The 17,851-nt window shown below is 41.1% G+C and overlaps 1 protein-coding gene across 2 annotated transcripts in view; it reads left to right on the forward strand.

Annotated features, from left to right (window-relative positions):
• The window catches only part of PAWR (pro-apoptotic WT1 regulator), an 87,112-nt gene that overhangs the window by 46,824 nt on the left and 22,437 nt on the right, over positions 1 to 17,851 (forward strand). For both annotated transcript variants that reach the window (XM_048500589.1, XM_048500588.1), the window contains exons 3-4: positions 3,050 to 3,178; positions 17,426 to 17,460. In XM_048500589.1, the coding sequence (XP_048356546.1) occupies positions 3,050 to 3,178; positions 17,426 to 17,460 (164 nt within the window). The remainder of the gene's footprint in view (positions 1 to 3,049; positions 3,179 to 17,425; positions 17,461 to 17,851) is intronic.

The following is a 17,851-nucleotide window of genomic DNA, read 5'->3' on the forward strand; positions in this document are numbered from 1 at the left end:
AGGTGGTGCTGGGGGACTGATGCTCAGTCCCTTGGCTGTTGTTTTTTTAAATGTGTGTGTATTTTATTGTGTTGTGTATTTTAATGTGATTTTAATTGGTTGAATGACGTGTTTTTGTTTTTGATCAGTCAGCTGCCTCAGTGGCACTAATGAGTGCAAAATGTGGGATATAAAGTCTGCAATTAAATAAATATTATGAACACGGCACTGGCCCACTGTTTCTCCCCTATGTGCCTGGTGCAAGTACCAGTTCTTCTTCAATGATAGCACATGTACCTCTCTAAATATTTTTCAAGAAACTGGTGGTAGTCACTTCACATGTCTAGCAAGACTGTGCAAGCCAATACTCTGTTTGACTGTGGGAAACAGTGTAGAGGTTCTACAACATTATTTAATTTTTAGCTTAGTTTGCAGGTAGCCTATATTTGCTATTTCTTTCCAGAATAAGACAAAATAGTGTGGAGGAAAGGGCAGTGAGGAAAAGGAGAAAGGGGAGCAGATTGTTAGGCAGATAGGCAAAAAGCAGCCAGCCCCCAGTTGCAAGTCATTGTTGGTATTTTGGAAGGGAAAAAACCTCTTGAGGAATGTTAGTAATTTGAGGAATGCTCATGTTAAGAAATAGACTAATTATCACTTGAAAGGTAGCAAGATTTTGAACATCCTGCTCTGACAAGGCACTTGTACTTCCATTGTTCAACTTGTTAGCTTTATGGCAACTCATGTAGTAACCTGGGACAAAGAGAACCTGTAGAACCTTAGTCTTGGATTATTCAGAATGAATAAGTAGTTTGCAGATGGTAGTTTCTGAGAGTAATAGGCCATAGTGGAAGGATTTTGTTACTTGCAGAATAAACAAGTTCTTGTACCATTTGAAGGAGGCCTTAGTAAAATTCCTTTTTCAAGCTTCAGGGCTTTGTGACTTAATAAATGTACAGGAAATTTTCTTTGCTTACCAAAAATGTGGGTTTTCCCCACATTTTCAAGTATTATTAACTCTGCCTCTTACGTGTCAATACTCAATAATCATGTACTAATAGGATGCAGCAGTTTACATCTCTGTGCGTAGGTAGTATTATGTACATTTGCACTTTTCCTTGAAGGAAAAATGTTGTTTGTTTAGATCATTTGTACCTTTCCTTTTTACTGATGTGGTTAATACCCAAGGCAGGTAATAATAAATAAAATGCAAAAATATTAAAATCTAAATTAAACCAGTTAAAAATAAATAAATTGGCATAAATTAAAAATAACTACAACATTTAAGAGAAGCCTATTCAGGCAGATTTCAAAAGTTGAAGAAGAAGAGGCAGATCCTGAAGCGGGGGCACAATTTGACAGCTTGCTTTGGGCACTGATTTCTATAGATATGCCCCTGGATAATCAAATTTGAATTGTAATCTCATTGTGTTCATTTCTTTGAGTAAAGTTACATACATTCCCTATATAATCTTGGCATACTTGAGAAGCCATTTATGACATCGGTTGTCCTTCATGCAAAAAAGGACAGCTTTCTAAGAATGAAGTTTACACAAAAATACAATTATGATAGCAAGCTCCCAAGGGGGGAAATCTCAGACTTCAGACTTGTGTACACTATGATGGCTTCACTTTATTTTGGGAATGCCCTAACTCAATGAACTGAATATAATGAACCTACCATGTGGAATCAGGCTGTTGGCCTAGCTGTTTTATACTGTCTATCACAACTCTTCTTCCCTCAGTTCTTTGGTTCATGTATTCACTTTCATTCTCTCCTTTTCCCACACAAATGTCTGGGGAGTGAATAGATATTTTCGTCTGCATGTTCCCATATCCCTCACAGGACATAATTTCCAGAAAAGCTTAGAAAAGTGGGGTGGAAACTGCTTCTTCTGAATTTATTTTGATCTTTCTTTGCTCATGTGTACTTTGTAGTGTCACTATTCATGGTCTCCTTCTTGAAGTCCACTACAAGTTTAACTGGGGTAAAAAACATCTTTGGGGATGTAGGTGAGCAATGGCCGTCATTCACAGGCTGGGTTTGACCTGGTTCTTTGCACACACTTCAGATTATGAAGACTAAATTATCAGTCTGGGCTTTCTGCCCAGATTTAAATTTTCCATCTGCTTTATTTCTTTTTACAGTTGCAGACATTTTTAACATGTTGTTGAAAAGAGTAAGAGCTGTGATAACAAAATGCTATAGCATCTTTCCTTCTTTATCCATTTGTTGTATATTTAATTGGTATCCTCTAAGTATGAGGAGAAAAGGCAGCATGGTATAGCCCAATTTAGTCAGATCTCCGAAGCTAAAGTATGGGTAGTACTTGAAACGTAGACCTCCAAGGGGAACTGCAGAGAAAGGTAATGGTAAACCACCTCTACTTTTCACTTGCCTTGAATGCTGGCTGTGATTTGATGGCACTATACCAGCGATGGTGAACCTTTTCAAGACCGAGTGCCCAAATTGCAACCCAAAACCCACTTATTTATTGCAAAGTGCCAACACGGCAATTTAACCTGAATACTGAGGTTTTAGTTTAGAAAAAATGGTTGGCTCCGAGGCGTGCATTACTTGGGAGTAAGCTTTGGTGGTAGTCAGTGGCTTCACTTTGAAGCAACCGTGCAACTCTTCCAATGGGTGAATCATAGCCCTAGCAGGGTTTACTCAGAAGCAAACCCCATTGCCAGCAACCTAGCTTACTCCCAGGTAAAGGATCTCGCTTTAGTTCTTCACATGAAAATCAGTGGGGTTTAACAGCATTTAACAGGGTTATCTACACTGCTTCCCAAAAACTAGGTCTTAGATTTAATGCTAATAATCGAACCCAGTGGCCCAGGCCAGCCTAGATGTTGGAGGGGGGGGGGGGCTCTGTTTGCATGTGCCCACAGAGAGGACTCTGAGTGCCACCTCTGGCACCCGTGCCATAGGTTCGCCACTACTGCACTGTACAGACACATTCTCGAAGTATATCTCATTTAACAAAACACATATTTGGTGGCTGATACATTCCTTGTGTTACTTTGAACTCTCATGCTGATTTTAAGCATTACCATGTTTTTGTTTTAGAGTTTAGATGAATATGATGATGATGAAGCCGGACAAAAGGAACGCAAAAGGGAAGATGCAGTCACACAGCAGAATACAATACAGAATGAATCAGCGAGCACTGATCCAAATTCTTCATTCATATTACAGGTGAGCAATTCTCTTTTCAGTTCAGTCTTGTACTATAATGTAACACTCCTATAATGTGCTATTCTAATTTGTAAAGAGTATGTCAGATTTCTTCATCTGGCATAAGTGTAGGTTTACATAAACATTTCTTCAGTATTCAACATCTGAGGATAATCAGTACTTTTCCATGAATAAACCTGCAACTCCTAATGGCATACTTAAAACAAACAAACGTGAACACATGTCCTCTGTCTGTAGGACTGGACATGCTATTGCAGACTCAACCAGTTGTTTATACAGTTTAACAGTTAAATGACATGTTATTAGCACTTCACGCTTTAATTGGTAAAATAATCAATGCTTTGTCTAATTGGCAAAGCCAGATTTTGAAAGGTACAGCTGGATATAAAAGACCTCTGGGTAATTTGGGTTCTTCTGCGCCACTGTGATATGTAATGATAAAAATATTAAGGTTGACCTTTTCTTCAAACTATGAATGGAATTTGTTGCTTTTATTTTGCTTCTACTTCCAAGATGGCATATGTGTGTAGATATTGGGGATAGGTACATTTTTTCTTTATTAATCTTCTAAAATAAATGATGGATCAACAAAAAGTTCTTTTATCATTGTTGCCTTTTGTGAGTATAGTTAAATCTACATGAAATTGGGTTTAGTTATTAAAAAAACCTATTCAGAATTTTTATACACACACACACACACACACACACACACACACACACCCCATATATACTCGAGTATAAGCAAACCCGAATATAAGCAGAGGCACCTAATTTTACCACAAAAAATGGGAAACTTATTGACTCGAGTATAAGCCTTCGAACTTGACTCAGTAGCAGCTAAAAACAGAAGATTTGGGAGCAAGATGAGATAGAGTTGCTTAACAGAGTTTGCATTAGGGATGAGCAGCTTTCCAGCACTCTAGGAACACAAATGAACCACTGTTTTCCTCCAAATGTAGAATAATTCTGGGATTCATAGCCATACCAGCCAAAACTTTGCTCCAAAGGAAGTCTTTGTCTTCAGCAATATCAGTATTCGGCAGTAAACCAATGTATGAAGAATTGTATTCATCTAGAATGCAATGCACCAATAACCCTCGATTTCTTTTAACACACACACTCCATCTACCATCTTAGAATTACCGCATATACTTAAGTATAAGCCGAGGGGGGCTTTTTTAGCCTAAAAAATGTGCTGAAAAAGTCGGCTTATACTCGAGTATATATGGTAATTAGTTGTTTGCAGACTTACAGGCGAGAATTCCGTGGAACATTTCAAATTGAATATTGACTTTATGTAGCAAATGTTCTATCTTGTGTAGTTTTTTCATTGCATTGAATAAAACAGCATGTTTCGATATTGCATATGTTACATATTCAGTTGTCTTGATGTTATTAGCATAAGAGTCTTTTAAAATACAAACATATGGTTGTTAATCTACATTCTTAAATTGCTTCTCGGGGGCAGCACTGTAATCAAACCTAGAAAGCTGCCTTGAGTGCCACAAAGTAGAAAGGCATCTAAAAAATCATTTGTATGCATACATACCAACCCACAAAATTTAAATACTTTGCCTTATGTTTTGTGACATGGCTCCTATTGCAGATTCTGGATTTAAATTAACCTGTATTTGAATCCTCACTGTAGTAGTCATGTCCTTCTAGACGTAATAAACAGATGTGCTCTGTTTTCCCAGTGCCCCTTTATCACTGACAGTGAACACTATTCACCTGCCCCCATTGTAACATTAATACTTTTATAATTTAACATATATTAATTAATTTTATCAATCAGTTTATAATTATGATTTTAATAATGCAACTGCCCGTGTTCATCAGGAAAGGATCTTGTTTTACAGAAAGCCAAACAGGAGGTCATTATAACTCTGGGAGTACTAGATTTTAACACTTGCTGCAGCTGACTGCCTGTTTATTCTCAGAATGTTCTGCAGATGATGCAGACTGCTTCCTTTCCTGAGGCCATAAACTGAATCAAGCAGCAGTTCTGAAAGGAAGGTAGGAATACGTTCCAAAACCAGCCCCTTTATCACAGACTTTATCACCCTGCTAGCCTGCTTCCTGGCATGGGTGGAGAATTTGCATTTTATATCACTGCTGCATTGTGAGTTGACATTTTCATCAAGTATCCATTACAACCACAAAGACCTCTTTCCCAAATAGTCACTCCAGCAAACAGTTCATCAGTTTGTGTTTAAAAGTTGGGATTTTTCATTCCAGTGTGTATTATCTTAAACTGAAATTAATTTGCCATTTTGTCACCCATTCATCAGGAAAAATATTTTTGGAGTTTCTCACAGCCAATTTTGAAGCTCTTCACAATCCTAAATCATTTAATCTAGACAGTATAAGAACAAATTGAATAGTACCTGCCCTAATAACAGTTTCTGTAGAACCCTATTGCTTACTTTTCTTCTTTGCTGGAACTGCTCACTTCTATTCTGTTATTCCTGTTGTTTCCTTTGCTGATCTCCCACTGAACAGGTGGACATTTGGTGGGTGTTTCCTACCTATTATCCAGGGAGGCAGGAACAAATTGACAACTTCCTGTTTCTTGTGGCAGTCACCCCTTGATTTCTGTTTTCTTCCCTGCCTCACAGGAAGAAGCAGTAGGTTGCTGTACTTTTGCTTCTTAGTTTTCAGTCTCAAGGCATTTTACACCCTTGAGCTTCCTTTCTATTAGCCCCTGCAAGGTTTATTCCCTCTCAACTCTCCCTTCCATCTTTTGAAACTCCCCACCTCAGTTTGCTCCCACATTGGGAGAATTATTACAGACGTGGTAGAATAAAGCCTTGCCTAAGGTGAGCATTATGCAAACTGATGATGATGATGACAGCTTGCTCTTAGAGGAAGATTGGAGGTATTGATCATGGGCCGGGTGGTCATGACCTAAGAGGCTGCCTTGACCTTAGCGAGTCAAGGAACCACATCAGCCATGGCTCTGTACAAAAAAGGTGGCAATTGACCCAAAATGTTGGCTGCCACCCCCAGAGTTCCTGCCAAAGTTGCAGCCGAGTCCCTTGCCTCTCATGGAGAACTGGAGTTTGCTCCCATGGCAGGTGCAGCAGAGAAGGTGCACAGAGTAATGATATCCAGCCCCAGGCTTCCCCGCTCTTTCCTGATATGTTAAGGGAGGAAATGGCAGCCTTCACAAGGGCAGAGGTGGTGGCAATCCTTCAAGAGGGCCCATTCACAAGCACTCTCCTGGGTTTTCTGAGGAGCAATTGAAGGCAGAATGAGAGAAATCCACATCTTATAGGCAAGGCACTGGGTTTGTTAAAAAGCTTTATTTGTTCTTCTCACACTAATGAGCTATTGCAAGTATCTCCTATAGATGCCCCCATCACAGCCCTTCAGTTCTCTGGGCTCATACTGGAGGATGGGGAAGGCCATATTCAAGAGAACATTGATTGGAAGGTGGATCAACTGTCCAGCAAAATGCATGAGGCTATATCCATGGCCATCTGGGCTTCAGCAATGGCATCCACAGTGTCAAAGGCAGCCATTGTCTGGACATGGAAGATCCATCGACTTCTTCCTGAGCCTGAACTGTGGCTCCATGAGGGAGCTTCCAGGGTTCTAAACACAGTGTCCTTTTCTGTACATGCAGCTCTGGATGCCATGACATTTTGCATCAGGGCTATGGCTTCTGTGACCACAACCAAACACCTTCACTGGCTTAGAGCACTCCTAGTTTATCATCATGGCTTATTTGTTTCAAGGGGAAAAGCTGTTTGGAGAAGCCCTCAATCACATTATTGTTGAATCCAACGATAAGACCAAGGTGATACCCTGGACCCTTCATAAGAGATCTAGAAAGGGACCCTGCAGCTACTCCTTTTGGAGCCAACATACCCTCCCTTGCTTCAGATGGAACAATCATAGATCCAGCTAGAATGTCCCCCAGCAGTTCACCATAAAAGGCAGATTCAACCACAAGTTCACTCTCAAGGGACTGATCAGAAGGGAAAAAACAAACCCTGACTCATCTGGCGTGCGTGCGTGCGTGGCGGGATGGGGGGAGATTGGTTCTATTTGCAGAGACATGGCAAAGTTCTGACTAGGACCCCTGGGCTCTAGAAGTAGTGTTCCAGTCTACACCATCTAGCCATCCCACTGGGGCAACTCCTTCTCTCCCCCTGATACCACATCTTTAGACATAACGTTATCAAATGGTGTGAAGAGGGAAAACTGGCCCTATGAATGTAAAGTGGCCAGGACAGATGACTGTTGACACGTGTGTGTGTGTGTGTGTGTGTGTGTGTGTGTGTGTGTGTGTGTGTGTGTGTGTGCACGTGTGTGTCAGTATGGCACATTTTTAATTGAAATTCACACCCCTCAGTAGACTATCCCAGTGTAATGAATCATAGAGTTGGAAGGGGCCATAGAGGGTCCAAGACCCTGTTGAATGCAGTATCAGCCTCAAGCATTCCAGGCAGATGTTTGTCCAGTCACTGCTTAAAGATTGCCAGTGTGGGCGAACCCAGGCAACTGATTCCACTGTTGCAGAACTCTTACTGTAATTTATTTCCCCTAATATCCCGTCGGAATCTTTCTGCATGTAATTTATACCCATTATTGCAAGTCTTATCCTCTGCTGCCAACAGGAACTGCTCACTGTCTTCCTTGATACTTAAAGAAAGCAATCATCCCTGCCCACTCAATCTCCTCTTCTCCAGACTAAACTTTCCCAAGTCCCTCAGCCTTTCCTCAAAGGGCTTGGTCTCCAGACCCCTGATCCTCCTCATCACTCTCCTCTGCACCAGCTCCATTTTGTCCACATTTTTTTTAAAAAGTGAGGCTTCCAGAACTGCACACAGGACTCCAAGTGAAGTTTGACCAATGCAGCATACAGTGGAACTATGACATCTTGTGATGTCATAGTAATGCACCTTTCCATAGCTTCTTACCATTTGCTGAGGAAGCTGCTGGATTGTTTCCTGATTATACCCACAGAATGAACTACACATCTAAATAATGTTTTTAACTACTTTGGGTCCCCACTGGGGAGAAAAGCAGGGTGTAAAAATGACTTAAGTGATGAAATCCTTTCAGAAACTTGGAAGGAAAACTTAAAATCCAAATGTGAAAATCAGAAGCATAATTTATTAAAAAGGAATAATGCAACACACCATGGCACATATAATTATGTATATATGTGCATACAACACTGAATGTAAAATCAAGAATCTGAGCAAGTTATCTCACTTGTGCAGGGAGGAGGAAGTGTGAGGATTGGGAGAGGGTTGAGAGAAAATGAGAGAGATTTGTAGCTACCAATATCAGGGCAAACACTGATTAAGTAATCTGGGCAGTAAGTAAATTCAATAGGGAAACATTTAGAAATTAAATCTCAGAAGGAAACTGCGCAGCTCACAAAATACTGCCAACGGGAACAACTCACTGTGGCAAAAATTTCTTCAAAGAAAAAAAAAAGATCACACTTTTGAAATACATTCTGTCCCTCATTATGGGACAGAAAGAATGGTGAAGTGAGGTCCAGCTATGTGTCTGAGGACCAAACATGGTGAAGTTATTTACTGATTCTAAATAAAATGAAGTTAGGATAATTTTGTGACGGGGGATTATAAATCTTGGAATGGGCAAATTCAAACGCAGACAAATCTGGAAAATAGAACATGGGTATCTAATCTAAACTGAATATATATCCTATGTGAGGCAGTAGAACCTGTAATATCAAGCAGTGCTGGATTTACTTACACTTCTCCCTCCCACATCGTGTCTTCCCACATTGCCATTTTGACTGACCCCAGTTGGAAAGTCACCCCCACCCCCCAACAACTGGAACTGCTCTTACCTGGAGGAACATGGGAGCTGGGAGCTGGTGATGGAGGCAGCAGCGGGCAAGAGCCTTGGTGACCCGCAGCTGGTATGAAGCTGTAGCAGCCAGGGGAGGGGGAGGAAGTACAGGAACCGGGAGCAGGCAACACAAGCAGTGACAGGCCTTGGGTGAACCATAGCTGGTGTGAAGCTGTGGCCACTAAGAGAGGGAGAGAAGGGACAGAAGCTAGGAACAGGTGATGGAGGCAGAGGCAAACGACAGCCTTGAGCAAGCCGCAGCTGGTGTAAAGTTGCGGCTGCTGGGAGTGGAGGAGGGAGAGGAAGCCCAAGAACTGGCAGCAGGTGATAGAGGCAGTGGTGGGCAAGAGCCATGGTGAGCCATGGCTGGTGTGAAGCTACGGCCACTGAGGGAGGAAGAGGAAACATAGGAGCTGGGAGTAGGTGATCGAGGCCGCAGCAGGCGAGAGCCTTGGATGAGCTGCAGTTGGTATGAGGCTGCAGCCGCCAGGGGAGTGGGAGGAAGTACATTTGGGTGGGCTGCACCTCCTTCTCCCAGGTGTTCAGCCAGGATTTTCCCTTCTCACTCGCCCTCAACTCTCTCGGCTCTCCTCACCTCGTGTTGACTGTGAGGGCAGGGCAGGGCATGGGGTGAAAGTGGAGGAAAGGACCCTCAGACTGAAATGTTGGGGCAGAGGCAGTGGAGCTGTCCCTGGGGTGCAACAGTGGTTTGTTGCCAGAACCCACCTCCCTCCAAAGACTTTACCAGCAGCCTTTCCTTTTTTGATTGTGCTAGTAGAAAAGCTAGCAGGATCTAACTTGCCAATTTTGTTTAGTGGTCAATTTGGATGGTGACATTACTTCAGACAAGGTACTTTTCCTTTTTAACTTTCCCCTTCCTGTAAAAACAACAGCTCGAGATTCTGCACCTGTTGCTTTCATTACCACGTTACCTCTTTTATGGTAAGGCTTTCACTTTTTCACATGCAATTTCTTACTGTGCCCCCCATCAGAACCTGAATTAACCAAATAATTCATATCAGATATCTTAGCTATTATAATATATGGACCTTCCCAGGCCACCTCAAGTTTCTTCTTTGGTCTGAGACGCAAAACTAAAACCTAGTCTCTGGCTTGAAAGATGCAATTCTGGCTTTCGAATCACTCCACTGCTTCTGTCTCCGTTCTTTGCTGAGGCTCGTGGCTCCTGCTTTAAGTTCCCTTAGATGTTGCTGCAAGTCCTGCACATAGCTGACAGTGTCCTGACTTTCAATGGATTTGGCCAGAAGATGAGCCATTGATGAGCACCCTTTGAGTTCGGTCAGTCAACCAATTTGAAATCCATATAATAGTAGCGTTGTCAAATCCTCATCTCACTAGCTTACTTGCAAGAATATTATGGGGCACCTTATCAAAAGCGTTACTTATCTTACCTTGATAAAAAAACTTGTAGACTTTTATGGTGTCAAAAATGATTTAATTCCTACCTACTAACAGTGTTTTAAATTGACATTTTTCATGGAGGTGCTTATCATACATTCCAATGTATCTTACTCAGAAGCTCACAACAGGATTTTAAGAAGTATTGTTCATTAATGTTTTTGAGGCAGTTATTCTGGTATTTGCTACTACAACATTGTTTATATATTCCGCAGTGAGAACCATGATTTACAATAGACAGATTCCTCATTTCTGTGTCCGCAAGCAGTGCTGATTTATTTTACATTCTATAGGTTCCTATTCATGGCCATGCTACCCCCTGCTTGTTTTGTAAAGGTGAATCATGTCAAATTAAAGAAAGGAGATCCATGTGTGGAGGAAGGTTCCCATGTGTGTAACCGGTGTACATGTAAATGCACATCTGGAAGCAGATGCACATTGCTTTCAATGCTGACTGGGCCTGTTGAATGACTTAATGTATTGTTCAATGTCCATAGGGATTAATTCCCATCTGGAACCACAAAATGTTGTTGTTGTGGCTTTATCCTCCTGTTGCAGATTATCTTGAGTTGATCCTTTTGCCAAAGTCACAAGCATTCTCTCTCTCCCAGGACTCACTCAAGCCAAAATGAAGGGGGTGGGGGGGGGAAGTGTTGGCATTTGGCATTGTGTGTCATTTGTAATTTTTCCCAGGGTGGTACTAGCCTTAGCTGAGGCTATGATTGCCCCATTCCTGGAGGACTTTTGCCTAGGGAAAAATAACTGAAATTTGGTCAGTTTGTGAAAGCTATTACTGCTTACTTTCAGTTTTGCCTACATTAGAATCATGCTGAAATCCAAAGGTGTGGTGTAGAGCTGTTCAGAAATCCTCAATAAATCCGAGCGTGTATTTTGGAAGCTACTATGTGTTGCCAGTACTAAAACATTAAATAGAACTTTGATTCCAGCAATGTGAAAGACAGTATGTAAAACTAATTTAGTGTCTAAAAGCCTCCAGTGACTATTTAATTATGTGGGAATGCAGAGGTTTGATGTATTGGTATGCGCTCCCATTAGTAAACAGAACTGAAAGCCTGCTTGACACCAGTTTCCCTAGAGCTTTGTAGATGCATGCTAATTGCCAAAAGTTTGTTCCAAACAAGTGGCTGCAAATTGCATGGCTTGCCACTACTATGAAGGTTTTAAACAATGACCAAGATATGAAAAAATATTTACTGTTCAAATATCAGCTTACTTTATATACTTATTAAAACATTTAATAAGGTGGTTTGTTGCAAGCTGTCCAAAGGACCACAATGCCTGATGTAACAGGATGTTTGTGAGGTTGTAACAAGTATGTTTGATGACTGATTGTCAACCATAATGGGACTGATAGTAAAAAAATAAAATTATTAATATTTTATCTCATTGTTCATCCAGGCAGCTCACAACAGCATACATGATTTATTCTTCCTCTGTTTTATCCTCAATGCAACCCTGGTTAGTACAAAGAAGGAAAGAGAAGGATGTTGTGTTTAGGCTGTGACAGCTATATTCATCTAATTTCCAGCTGATGAAAAAAAAATGAGTATACAGTGGAACCTCGGTTTTCATTGCCTTTGGTTTTCATTGGGTTGGGTTTTCAACGATTTTTTCAGTGAAAAAATTGTCTCGGTTTTCATTGATTTGCAGTAAGGTGCAGGGGTTTGTGGAGAAAAATCACCCGGACAAAGCTGTTGTAGGCCGTGTCTGCAACTTGTTTAATGACAATGTCTTGCCCCATTTCAGACAATCTTAAAGAGGTGTCAGAAACAGACCTCTTTGGACAGCTTTCTGGTGCAACATTGGTCCACTGGCTCTGAAGCTGGTCCTGGTGTTATTGTTTATTACTGTTTTCAGCATTAAACACTATGTTTCTTCACCAAAAATGTGTTTTTGGTATGTTTTTTGGAGTGTCTAGAACAGATTAATTGGATTTACATTGATTTTTATGGGAAAGTTTGCCTCGGTTTTCATCGGTTTTTGTTTTCATCGATTCTTTTCGGACGGATTACCAACGAAAACCAAGGTTCCACTGTATTTCAACTTCCTGAGGTGTCTGCAGTTGTATAAAATGGAGTGGGAGATAGTGTAAGTGTAGAAACAAGGAAAGTGTAGAAACAAGGAAAGGTAGCAAAGGATTTGGTATTTAATGTAATTGACCGGCAGTTAGCCCTGCCAGAAGTGTAAATCAGTGTTCTCACCAAAGCAGATTATTTTGATAAGTCTGTCTCTGCACAGCATTCCTTCAATCATTATGCTCTATCAATGGCTTACAAAAATATTCTGGAGACTCTAAACATTGTCCTATATTTCTGCTGTTTTTATCCCATTCTGCAGCTTGTGTTCTAGTATCTGTTCTTTGCTACTACATATGCTGAATTATTCAAGAGGGTTTTTTAAAGATAAATAATAGGGATATAGAGTGTAACAAAACAGTTCAGAAAGATGCAGGTAAAGGATTAGGTACTGTCAACAATGCTACTTTGAGTAGTTCATACTGGCTATTGTGGTAAATAGAACCTTACACTCTGATTTTTGGCATTGTTTAACATGTCATATTAATACTTATGCTGTGCTTCAGTGCTGTTTCAAATTTCTGGTTGGTTCTAGACTTGTACAATCCAAATCCTATTACATTGTTTACTGGATGTCTCATACTGTTGACTGTATTGACTTGCTCTTTGTATTCCACTTCAGTCCCAGTTAGAAAGGTAGACTACACACGCACGCGCACACACACACACACACACACACACACACACACACACACACACACACACACACACACACACACACACACACACAAATATTTAGCTGTTTAGAATTAGATAGTATGATCTCTTGAAGAGTGTGTAGGAGAGTAAGAAAGTTGGAAACCCTTGCTATTTAGATGCTGTTTGAGTGTTCCTGCAATTCCTTCTAATGCCAGCTCTAGTTAAATCTTCTGTGCATGGTCTCATTACATACAAGACAGAATTGTAACTGGCTATTAAATAGGGGAGCATTCCACTTTGTCCATAATTTGAAAGGGAGTACTCTACAGGGTATTTCACCGTAATTAAATAGAAATTTCATTGTAATTAAATAGAAAACAAAAACAAATACTGTTGGAAATGTGTTTCCTATTGAAACCAGGAAAACCAAAGTTAAAAAAACAAGAGGCAAAGAGAACCAACAGCAAACCAAATGAGGGTGTTAAGGAATAACTCAAACATGAGATTTTTTTGATGTAAATTCTTGTTGATAGTCTTGATTGTCTTAATACTCCTCACTGAGGCTGTTTCTTCACAGCCCAATAACAGTGCCCTAGGGCTGGTAAAAACACCGTCCCTGGGGCACTGTATGAACAGCTGGTTCTGCTGCATCGCAGCAGCGCTGTGCTTGTGCCAACCAAGCGGTGCAAAGACGCTGTTTTTGAACCTTGCTCAGGGAGCAAGGTTTTTCAAAAGCGGCGTCTTCTCGCTGGCATGGTGCAAACCGCACTGGCGTGAGGGCGCTGCTTTTGGTATCCCGTTTACTCTCTTCCCTGTGCAGCTCTGGAGGGCTAGAGGGACACGTCCATGCTGCCTGTAATGAACTAGGGAAAGTCCATTCAAAAATAACTCATCAAAGTTCTTGATTGAACTGGCAATCAAATACGAAAGCAAAACATGCGAGTTCTGAGGCATAGAACTCAAGCAGCAGTTTTAAAACAGTATCAATCCCTCCTTCCTGCCACTTGAAAGAAAACAAAGCATAGTTTCACACAGGCAAAATTTCTCAAAGAGATATCAGCAAAACTGGAGTCTCTGACACCAGGCAGTCCGCCAAAGCAGGCCAGTCGGCGGGAAGAGCCAAGGTCACCATACACACACACACACACAGTCCTGACACTGCCCCTCTTACCCCTGGAGGTCAGAGGGCTGTGGGGCGTGTCCCTCCAGCTCTCCAGAACTGTGCAGGGAGGAGAGGTGAGTAAACAGAATGAACCTGAGGCAGCTCCGTGCAGAGCCGCAGCTTTGGGGCTGCCCGCACAATACCATGCCCGCACAATACCATGCGAGCGGTCCCGAGCCTCCACCATCATTAATTACGCCGGTGGAGATCCGTTTCTGCCACCGTGCAGAAGCGGCCTGAGAATGGCAGCATGGTTTTAGAATATGGTTGGCATTTTAAATTTAATATAGAGCCCTTTAAACACTTTGGCTACTTCTTGCTTATTCAGAAGAATCAACAAAGCAAAGGAACTTCAGGTGGGAGAGGCTGAGCTAGCAACATAAGCGAAGATTTCTTCCTGTGCTGTAGTATTAAACCTTCCCATACTAAGGCCCATTCTAGGGAATAACTGAACCCTTGGATGGTGTTCTTGCAGGTATCCTTCTTTATTGTTGGAGAAAGTATCGTGAGCTGCCAAGCAAGAGTTAACCATGCTGCATTGGGAGCTGAGTGAGAGAGGGTAGTAGTTGGAAGACAATCTTGTCCCATCTAGGAATATCCACTTGTTCTTTCAAAAAACTTTGGTCACTCAGGCCCCTTCCGCACATGCAGAATAATACACTTTCAGTCCACTTTCAATGCACTTTGCCACTGGATTTTACTGTGCGGAATAACCAAACCCACTTTCAAACAGTTGTGAGAGTGGATTGAAAGTGCATTATTCTGCATATGCGGAAGGGGCCTCAGATTCTATTCTTGAAAAGCTGCTTGAGGGATTCAGTAGTTTTCTCTTTACTCTTGCAAGGTGTGCTTAATGACAGTTGATGTCATAGGGCCATCCTTTGAAACTGTGAATTTACATAGTCTCTCCAGAACTAGGTTCTACTGTAGGAATCTGGGTAAATGAATTATTATGAATTTTCAAAACAACATTATTTATTATTTCTTTGCTTACGGTTGCTGTTCCATATTGAGAGGCAGATAGATATGTAAAGTAATATTTACTGTTGGCTGTGCAGAATAACATAAACCAAGATTGCAATATAACTAACATGACAATTCTAAAATAACAAATTCTAAAATAACCAAATGTAACATAGTGGTGTAGAGCACAATCAACTTTTCCTACAAAAGTCAATTGAAATTAATTGCAGCTTCATGAGTGTGCAGTGGGATTGTGTTCTTATGGCAACATGTTTTAATGGCATGCATATTTATTTTAGCAGAATTTTAACTATGTCTGTGAAGTAGCCACTGCACAGATCTGCTTAGCTGCTCAACAAGGGCAGGCTACCTAATGTTTGCTGCAGTCCTAAAGACCTTGTTCTATGCCAACTGTTAATGTGGCATTGGAGAAAATGATAATATATAGTGACTAACTTGGATGCTATTTCACTTTCCCCCAAAATGTGTTGGGCCAATCTTGCAGATATCTAAATCTGTGGATTTAGGAACCCCCTCCCCCCGGTTTGCAGAAAAATCTTAATTTTTTAGCAAATACATTGGAGGATTAACACCCCCCCCCCCGAAAATTGTTGGTGTTTATACAGAGTATTCACCAGACAGTGTGGCTCCTGACAACTGGAATGGCCCTGTCAACAGGTCTCATGGGGCCCTTTAGACAGCATGGCGTTTCCCAGGAAGGGCTGGCACAACCACTGTGGCTCCCAACAACCAGGCCACCACCAAGGTTCCTTTTAAAACTTTCCTGCTGACATGTAACTGACCAGACTATGAAGACTGGCACTGGAGGGGGGCGGGGAACAAGGAGGATTCCGCAGCCCCTTGTCTGTTTCCAACATTACTTTCTCTCTGCAGTCTGGCCTGTTATAAGTCAGCTGGGAAATTCTGAAAGAACAGCTGAGCTGGCAGAGGCAGGGACGAGAAAGAGCCTCCTTGTCCACTCACATGCCTCAATAGTCACTGGTTCAGTTTTCCTTTGAAATTTATTCTACCATTTATTCTGACTAAATTGGGGGATGGGTGGGAGCAGTGGTTACATGCCCAGCAAGTCAGTGGGCTTCCTTCCCCAACAAGTCAAGTTGCCGAAAGTAAGCAGGCAGAGAAAACCTAGAGATGATGGGGAGGGGAAGCCTTCTTGGCTCATAGGCTGGTGGTACTCTTAGGTACTTCTGCTGTCTGACTGTCAGTTATACACAGTGCCTTGCAAATAGTCATTGCAAGAGGATATGCTCCCACAATAACAAAAGACTGAGTACTAAAATCACAAAAACTTACTGATAAGTCTTAAGTATGTTGCTTTTCAAAAGTAATGATGTAAGATTGTGGATTATAGGGGTTTTTATTGTGGTTTCTTTGCCATTAAGTCACATCTGACCTAGGGTGACTCCTGGTGGGGCTTTTTTTAAAGGCAAGAGATGGTCGGAGGTGGTTTGCCATTGCCTGCCTCTATGTCCCAACCCTGATATTCCTTGGAGGTCTCCCATCCACATACTTGCCAAGGATAACCCTGCTTAGCTTCTGAAATCTGACATGATCCCATTAGTTAGGTAGTTCAGGGGTACCACAGAAACAAAGCCTCATCCTGGAAGACATTTGCCTACCTTCCAGTGAAAATGTAGAATATCTTGACAGATCCTATTTGCTGATCATCTCAACTAACATATAGGTTCACATTAAAAAAAATGGTCCCTTATGTGATTCCAGATCATTTATGCCTTTCATGTTAAATGTCTGAAGGTAAGGTTTCTAGATGTAGCTATTCAAAATGACTGGGAGTGTATGGGACCGTAACTGAATTATGCAGCTTGTGTTTATAAGTAAAAACTTTCAATTCTTTGGGATTGCACACTTAAAATATGCCAACAAATTATAGTCTTCATGATTGAAAAAGAAGATAATGTGACCCAACTCTGCTAAAAAAGCAGAATTCAGAGGAAGTTTAGTTGTGAACAGAATTGTTAGTCACATTCCTGGAGCAAGTACAACTTTGTAATACTTCTATCTTATGGTTTAACCATTGTGATTGATGTGCAGATGGTTCGTACCAAATACAATAGATAGAACATTAACTTTGCTTTAATGTTTTTACAGGAAAACTCTAGGACTATGTCAAACAGATATAAAAGGTAAGCACTTCTTAATACATTGCTTAGTTATATACTTTAAAGTAAGTATATAATAATATAATACAATAGTAATAAGGTTGCACTGTACAAGATGATTCACAAACGTACTTGAATATATTCCTAGGGACTGTTGTCTATCCTGCTGTGTATAGTTTACTGTAAGTAAGATGCCATTATGTAATTTTTGTGCCACTTAATGTGTTATGTTAATACTTACGCTGCGCGTCAGTTCTTGCTGGCGGTTCCAGATTTCTACAATTCTAGTGCATCGTTTAATGATTGTACCATTTGTACTGACTCACTATGCATAATCTGCCTTGAGTCATGAGAAAGGCAGACTATAAATAACAACACCAACAGAGCAAACAGTAATTTACTAAACTGTGAATTC

This window comes from Sphaerodactylus townsendi, linkage group LG06 (assembly GCF_021028975.2).
Source record: "Sphaerodactylus townsendi isolate TG3544 linkage group LG06, MPM_Stown_v2.3, whole genome shotgun sequence".
Lineage (NCBI taxonomy): Eukaryota > Metazoa > Chordata > Lepidosauria > Squamata > Sphaerodactylidae > Sphaerodactylus > Sphaerodactylus townsendi.